Source organism: Arachis stenosperma, chromosome 1, assembly GCF_014773155.1.
Source record: "Arachis stenosperma cultivar V10309 chromosome 1, arast.V10309.gnm1.PFL2, whole genome shotgun sequence".
Classification (NCBI taxonomy): Eukaryota; Viridiplantae; Streptophyta; class Magnoliopsida; order Fabales; family Fabaceae; genus Arachis; species Arachis stenosperma.
The window spans coordinates 24,325,561-24,334,682 of NC_080377.1; the positions used below are offsets into that span (position 1 = coordinate 24,325,561).

Consider the following 9,122-nt stretch of genomic DNA (forward strand, 5'->3'; position numbering starts at 1 on the left):
TTATAAAAAATCGTTATCTAACTAAAACTATCTAAGAGAATAATTCTAAGACGCTATAAAATTTGGCATTGCTAAAGTCCAATGTATACTATAAAAGAAATACGCTCAATTGCAAGGGTTTTTAAAATACGCTAGGAAATACTGTGCATTTTTTTTTTTTAATAAAAATTGAGTGAATTTGAGACTTTAAAATGACTATTGCCCCTTTATTTTATCATCAATAATGGAGTTGCTGGCCAATATAACGGATGTTATCCTGTTAGTAATTGAATCAATGATATGACTGCCCAAATGCAATCATGGATCATCAGTACCTGCCCACAATAATTAAAGCTTCAGAATAATCAACAATGGGCTAACACATGCTCCTCTTCAATTCGTTTCAGCAAGCAGGGATAATATTATATACGGATTTCAATCGTAGACCCTCGCTCACTGCCCGATATTGCAGCCACAAAAAAGAAGGCACGACCAATAATCAATATTATGATTTCTGAGGAGTCCATCCACCACAATGAGCATGCATGCATGCAACCCCATACCAAGCTCTCAATACAACAACAACCTCTTTGGCTATTTCCCCCTTCATTATTATACCCAGTTTCCCACTATAAAAAGAACCCACCCTCACACACTTTTCGTCACCATCACAAGTAGCCAAGCCTCAATAGAGTTATAAGCTAATAAGCTTGGCTGGATAGCTAGCTAGCTTTCATCACTTAGCAAAATCAACAAATTAAAGGCTAGCTACCTAGCAAGTCTTATTAATTAGTTGACTAGTTATCTTCTTCATCATCAAATAAAATGGAAACCATCAACCACATCATCAACGGCAACGGGAACGACAATGGTAATAACCACGGTTACACCAATGGTAATAACCATGCCGTATATGAAACCGAACAAGATACCATCGTCACCACGGAACGAAAATCAATCAAAGCTCGCCTCCAAGACGGTGATTGCTTGTACGGTATGTCATTTCTTAGCTTCTGCCCGACGATGGTTGAGATAGCAGGATGGTCTGGCTATGACTTCGTTATCCTTGACCTCGAGCATGGCTTCGGAGGCATCTCTGAAGGCCTGCGATGCATCCATGCACTCACTGCGGCCAACACACCGGTCATCGTTCGTGTGCCGGAGCTTTCGCACGTGTGGGTCAAGAAAGTGCTCGACCTTGGTCCTCAAGGCATTATCTTCCCCCTCGTTGATGGCCCCGAATCAGCCAAGAAGGCCGTCTCCTATTGCAGGTATAAGTCAATAATTACCGTTTTGATCCCGCTACGAAATGTAGTCAACTAGTTGAAAAAATAGGTCCATTTCCACAAAAGAAAAGAAAACAACCCTCACTACTCTAATCGATTGAAATTCCATAAAATAGAGTAGTGAAAATTTATTTTTTATTTTGTTTTGTAATAAATTTATTTTTTAATTAAATGGTTCAAATTGGTTTCACTCCTAGTTAACTCTAGCAAAATCATATATTATTTTTCAACTACCACTACTAGAAAATTAGTTATTACAGACGGATATTTTCGACGGATTTTATCCCACTGAAATACAGACAAAATTTTAGAGGAATTTTTTTGTCGGAAAACAAAAAAAATAGATTAGCATAAATTACAGACGGAAAAGAGAATCCGTCTATAATTCTGTTGGAAAAATTAATTTTTTTCAGTGAGAAATGGTTACAGACGGAAAATCCGTCTGTAATTAAATAGACAAAATGCTGCGTTTTTACTAAATTATTACAGACGGAAAATCCGTCTGTAATTTAAATTTTCCGTCGGAAACATTGAGAACCCTAATCCCTTAAACACTCCATTCACACTCTGCATAACCATTTTTCCTTAAACTCTTCCTTAAACTCTCGGAACCCTAATCCCTTAAACTCTCGGAACCCTAATCCCCCTTAAACTCTTCGCCGCTGCAGCCACCGCAGTCTCTGCCACCGCCGCTGCAGCCACGCAGCCCCCGCATCAGCCATCGCAGCTCTCCGCAACCCCGCAGCCTCGCAACCCCACAGCCTTCTCCTCTGTTCGAGCGCTCTCCTTCTCTCTCTGTGTCGCCGTTGTGTTTCTGCCACTGCCCTTCCTCCTCGCTTTCATTCACGAGTCATGACCGTTCCTTCACTCCTCCATTGGAAGTAGATCTGAAGAGCCACGAACCATCATTGAGTTCCATCATTGAGCCAAATAGATTGCGGTGGTTCTGCAGCCAAATAGCAACGGACCATACGAACCATCATTGAGTTCCATCATTGAGCCACGAACCGAGGTCGTCGACAATCACATTGTGCCCCTCCTTCCACACCTCCTCCATACGCCATTTTTCCTTTATTTCTGAGGTAAGATTTGAGATTTTTTTCCTATTTCTTAGTTTTTATTTTTTGTTTTTGTTCTTGGTGTTTCTTCTGATGGGTTTTCTTATTGTGTTGTTATTGTTATGTTCAACATTTTTTTTGAGGGATTTTGCTCAATGTTAAGGTTCTTAGTGTTGTAACATTTATGATTAGTGGAAAAATAGATTAAAAAACTGAATAAAGTGTTGGTGAGACATCTCCAGACAAGAAATTAAAAGAATTAAAGCTTACTGAAGATCAATCATATGTTTAACTGTTAGTTGTTTATGAAACTACCATAAGCTATTGAGTTTTTTGGGCCAATTGAGATGCTATAATATCTTTTATCATGCATCTGTTATAAATAAAGTGGAATTCTTCTGTTGAAAAACTGCATGCTTTGGATTTTAGAGACTCTTTTTTCTTCAATTGATTTATATTTCTTTCCTTTACTGATTCGTTTTGCTGTATACAAGAAAGAACTTCCATGTTATAGTATGGCAAATAATTACTTGAAGAACATATTAGAAAATGAAGGACTCATTTAGGATATTTTTTATTGTTTGGATTTCTAGTTTTCTTCTAAACCAAAAAGGAAAAAGAATTTACATCCAAGGTTTATCATAGAAGTATTTAGTTTTCTAAACTAAAACAGATATATAAAAACTTGCCTAAATTAACAAAAATAAGGGAATAATCAAAATTAGATAACTTAATTGCCATGACTTTTACTCGATACACAATATTATTTATCAGTTAATTATTGCTCTACAGTCACACTGAATTGTCCAAAGAAAGAACATCTTGGTTGTTGGTTCTATAGTAATTGGTTTAATGTATGTAGTTGTTGTTTCTTATATTTTTAAATTATGCGTAATAATCATATTTTCAGTTTAGTACATGAAGTTGTGAAGTTAGTTTAGAGTTATCATGAGAGTATATGTTTTATGTTCACAGCTTTAGTTTAGTTTAGTTTTGTTTTGCTCTGGATTAGTATTTTTTTCTTTAAGACAATCAATAAGACAAGACTTCGTTGTTAACTAAAAACACAATTTTTTTCTTCTTTTCACAAAGGAATATCTTTACCTGAGACAGTTATTTGCCAAACATGCTTTTGGTTTACATTCTACATATCAGAATTCTTGCTGTGAACTTAGTCTTAAGGTCAAATGCTCACTGTGGCAGGGATGAGGATAAAATTCTGAGAGTTGGAGAAGAGCTTGAGAGAGAAACGTTGCTATTACAAGGTGGCTCCCGCTTTTATCAATTAGAGAATCTGAGTTATGTTGATGGACCTTACATACTGTCTTTCTGTGAATAATAATTTAAGGTTTTAATTATTTTTTAAATTTTAAATAAATATATAAATAATTTTTTGAACACATTTAAAAATAAAAATAAAAAAATAAAAACTCCTAATAAAATGGTGGAGCACCGAAATTTGTCCACTTTCATTTAGTATTCTGGTTTTGGACTTTACTAGAGCTAGATTTGAATACTTACAAATATGCAATGACAAGATCTTTTAATTTTAATGCTCGCATTATAGTTCTATCACATTCCTCCTAAATTAGAGAGAATGAAAAATAAAGAGATTAAATTAAATAAATTCCATTTTAATTAGTTTTATCATATATTGTTTCAAAGGAATTACCTAAGAAGCTTGTCTGGTGTGCGTGAATAATATTTTGTATGAAAAATATTACATTGAATTGCCATTCTATGGTGATATAGAATAATGCAATAATAATGATAGTACTATAGAAAAGAAATGCAATGAACAGGGTTCTTGTTATTGTGTCACAATACCTATACAAGGAATTGCATTATAAATTTGAACACTTTTTGCACAAATGCTCACTGTGGCAGGGATGAGGATAAAATTCTGAGAGTTGGAGAAGAGCTTGAGAGAGAAACGTTGCTATTACAAGGTGGCTCCCGCTTTTATCATATCCAGCTTCTGTATGTATACATAGCATACCTTCATTAAGTTCTTTGCATGGAAATCTATACTCTGGAAACTGACATATACAAAATTAAAAACACCAGGTACCAGCTATTTTTTCCATACAACTACTTAAATCGAAATTGTTGGTGAACAGTAACAGGAGATTACTCAACACTGAGAAGTTCATTTTCAAATCCTATGGTGATGAGGTCCGATATTTAATGTGAAATATGGTAGTTGAAATTTCTTAAACTTAAATGTATGCATGTGCTTAATTTTATTGTGTTCTGCCCTTGCAACATTGACATAATTCAGGATAAACACAACATATTATTTGTAACTGTGGAGCCAGAGGGGTTTCCAGCAATACCACATGTACAAGAGAGGCAGTTTATTAGATACACGCTTGGCTCCTTTGGAAAAGACTCAAAAGAAGTTAGAAAAGTTGGAACGGGCAATTGGAAAGGCCAAGAAGGAAAAGCTGAAACAGAAGAGATGGAATGAGGCTTATGTTAGCTATTATGAGAAGGTTAGAGCATCAAGTAGTTCTAGTGCAGTTCCACTACCACCGCCACCGCCGCCACCCTCAATGTCTTCGGATGAGGGCTATGATGATGATGAGGATGAAGATGACACTGAAGACTATAGCTGATAGTTTTAGTATGGTTGAACAATATACTAGGAATTATAGTTGATGATCAATACATTTTGTTTATGTTTTGAATTATATTAACTTACTTGTTTATAATACTTTTCTTTTAGTTTGATAATACGATGAATTTGTTTATATTTTGAAATATTATAAATATTCAAATATAAATTAGATAAAAATTTGTAATAAATTTATATTTATTTTGTATGAAAATAAGTTTATTTTGTAATTAGAAAAAAGTAAAAAAAAAAATTCTATTTTACTTTACAGACGGATTTACAGACGGATTTTCTGTCTGTAATCATGATTTTCCAAAGCTTAAATTACAGACGGAAAATCTGTCTGAAAATCCGTCTGTAATTACAGACGGAAAATCCGTCGAAAAATCCGTCTGTAATTACAGACGAAAAATCCGTCTGAAAATCTGTCTGTAATTACAGACGGAAAATCCGTCTGAAAATCCGTCTGTAATTACAGACGGAAAATCCGTCTGTAAGTTTGTCGCCTTCAAGAAATGGAGAGAGAATTTACAGAGGGAAAATCCGTCGGTAAATCGTAAAAATCCGTCGGTAATTTTCCGACGGAAAAAAAATCCGTCGGTAAATAATTTTCGACGGGGCTTTTACAGAGGGACAAAATCCGTCGATAATTTCGTCGGTAACCAAAAATCCGTGTGTAATAAAGACTAAATCTGTCTGTAAATCTGTCTGTATTAATTCATTTTCTAGTTGTGTACGTTAATTACATAGTAAAACTGAATTTTCAAATCAACTATTGACATATAATATATATTAAAAAATATACATTAAAAATAAATTAAATAACACATATATTTATTTACAAAAATATTTCTATTATTAACAAAAGAGTTAGAATAATAAAGTGATTAATTTTATAATTATGTTAAATGTATACTAAAATCAATTATTTATATAAAATATATTAAAATATAAAATACACATTAAAAATAAATAAAATAATATATATATTTATACAAAATAATTTTAGTATACAAAAAATATTTTTATTAATCATAACAAGTTACATAGATATATTTATAAAAAGGAGGTGATTTTAAATATTCTATAAACATAAAAGGTTATTTAATAAAAATAATTATTATATATTTGTATACATATTATTTACATAGTTTTAGTAAAATAACCATTTATCGAATAATCAAATTTTATTTATGAACATCAATATCCATACCTTTCAATATAATAGTTTATTAGCTACTCAATTTTTAGTATATACATAGATCAAATTGAAATATGAATATATTGCTGAACTACTAAACTAATAATATTACATACAAATTATGACAGGTACCCTCCAAATGGAGTTCGTGGAGTGGCAACACCGATTGTAAGGGCGTCAAGGTTTGGTATTGATGAAAGCTACGCAAAGAAGTACGAGAAAGATTTGTTGATTCTGTGCCAGGTAGAGACTGCAGAGGGAGTGGATAACGTAGAAGGAATTGCAGCCGTTGATGGGGTTGATGGCATTATGGTTGGACCGTTGGATCTGAGTGCAAGTGTTGGGTGCATGCACGATCCCAGAAATGAAAAGGTGAAAGAGATGATGAGGAAGATTGAGAGCACCGTGTTAGGAATGAAGAGGAAAGAGGGCGGTGGGCCCTACTTGGCTGGCTTCGCTATGCCATTCGACGGTCCGGATCAGTTCAGGAGCCGCGGCTACAAATTGATTCGTGGGGTCACTGATGTTGGCTTGTTCAAGAACGCATGTGTTGGTGACGTCAGCAAGTTCAACATGAACACCAACAAGATCAACGGCCAGTACTACTAGTTTTCCAGGGTATTATGAATTGAGGCATAATATAGTGTTGAGAATATATAATGAATAAGATCTCTCATACGGTGTAAGAAGTTTTCTGAACTTGTTCTGTCTCTTTTGTTTTAGAAATGTTACGTTGTTTCAACTTGCAATAATATATTGTTGTTTATTTAGATAAGAAAAAAATTGGGTGCATGTGCATGACCGTACCATTTCACTTTCATCAAATTTAAAGATAGGAAAAGGAAAACACAATAAACGAAGGAGTAAAATAAAGAGAATTTTTTCTATATTTTTTAAGCACATTTAATATATTTTTCAAAAACAATTACAACTGCTCAGTTGTAATTTTCTTTATATAAATTGTAATTATTATAAAAAAAAATTTTCGGATTTCCTTCTTCCTTGGTGGAGCACATTTCAAGAGCATGCACTGGCTTTTTTTTAAACAAATAAAAAAATTTTATACTTACTATTTTACATTAAAAAAAATGAAGAAGAAAAGATAGACGCAAAATAAAAGAACACGTAAAAATAAAAAAAATTATTAATAAAACAGGGAAAAAAACAAATTACAATGTAAGCGTTGGAATTCAAAAAAATTATTTAAAATTTTTAATTTTTATTCTGTAATATTAAAGAGTTGAGAGTTTTTTGAGTTTTTAAATGTTTTTCAAAAGAACTAATCTCTTTTATAATATTAGTCTAAGATTTATTTATAAACATTTTATGTTAACTGATAGTTACACTTCATATACTATTTTTGGCTAATTTGAATTATTTATGTAACTGTTGTCGCACTCTTTGCTTAGTTGATTGAAAAACCTCATAAGTAACTAAAACAACTAAATTGCCAAATGACTTAATTAATTAATTAAAAATAAATATTATATTATAAGTGTATGGAAACATTAACATATAATTATATAAAAGGAATAAATATGTCTATGAACTTTTGTTTCGTAAATCTTTTTATCTCTGATCATTTAAAAATATTTTTAAGTTCTTCGCCTCTTTAAAAATTAAACATATGAGTCCCTCCATTCAAATAGATGATCATTCCTCTTCGTTCAACAGTTCATTCATTCGGACTTCGCTGTCTTGGTTCTTAGCTGATTTGCTTCCAACATCGGTTTCCTTCTCATGTTACAAATGTAACAACAGTTAGTAAGTCAAGATGAAGTCATCAAACAATGTACACAACTCTTGCCATATATAGTTGCATTGTTTTGTGATTCATGAACAGGAAGTTGTTTAAATATTGGATCTAAGTATGATTTCATTTTAATTGAAGTTTCAGTATCTCTACACTATGTTTGAATTATGATGCTATTACTATTCTTTTGGTTTTGTATTGCGCACTAATTAATACAAAGAGTAAGATTATGCTCTTAGTTTCTTATATGAAGTTTAGAAGCTGAAGAATTACTTTCTCAATTTTTGGTTTTGATTTCTTAATCTGACCTTAGTAGAAGAAAGAGGTGCAGCATAACATTAGTTACATCAAATTTTTTTTGTTGAGTTTGACTGATTTATTTGAATAGAGAGATTCACATGTTCAACTTTTAAAAAGATAAAAAATTTAAAAATATTCTTAAATGGTCAAAAACAAAAATATTCGTAGACAAAAAATTAAAAACTTATTTATCATTTTTTTATAATTATTTTTTTATATAATAATAATTTTTGTCTAACATAATACCTTTCAAAATTTTTCACTTAAAAATATACCATGATTGAAAGTGAGAACATTTTGTTGTCTTATAATAACAAAAGCGTTACACATGTATTATTACTACTTTTATTATATATTATTATTTAATCTGTAATCTCATGAAAACTTTGAACAACAATCTATCAACGAGTCTTTTTTCTTCACCCAAAGTGACTATTTGTGGTAAACTTATTATCAAAAATGGATATTGCTGAGATGGATGAGATGGATATTGCTTCTCCAAGAATTTGATTTAGAAATCAGAGATAGGAGTGGATCGTAAAACTTAGTGGTGGACCACTTGAGCCGTCTTAAAAACACTACATCAGATCTCACTCTTATTGATGATTCATTTTCTTTGGATGCCTTGGAAGCAATTACCCCTAACACTCCTTGGTTTGCAGAAATAGCAAATTAATTGGTAGCTCACACTTTTTCTCCAAATTTTTCCAAAATATCAAAGGGACAAGTTGAAGAGTGATTCCAAATATTATATTTGAGATGAACCTTACTTGTGGAGGTGTAGAGTTGACCAAGTAATTAGAAGATGTGTGTCGGAATCCAAATTCCAATCCATTCTCCAATCTTGCCACTCATATGAGAGTGGAGACCATTTTGGCCCTCAAAAAACTGCTAAAAAAGTTTTGGATTGTGAATTTTGGTGGCCAAC

General features: G+C 32.3%; 1 protein-coding gene across 1 annotated transcript; it reads left to right on the top strand.

Moving 5' to 3' along the window:
* The first annotated feature begins 804 nt into the window (after positions 1–804).
* LOC130976583 (uncharacterized) lies at positions 805–6,750 on the top strand. The gene is made up of 2 exons (XM_057901489.1): positions 805–1,250; positions 6,270–6,750. The coding sequence occupies exons 1-2, from the start codon at positions 805–807 to the stop codon at positions 6,748–6,750; spliced, it is 927 nt and encodes a 308-aa protein (XP_057757472.1).
* The last annotated feature ends 2,372 nt before the right edge of the window (positions 6,751–9,122 follow it).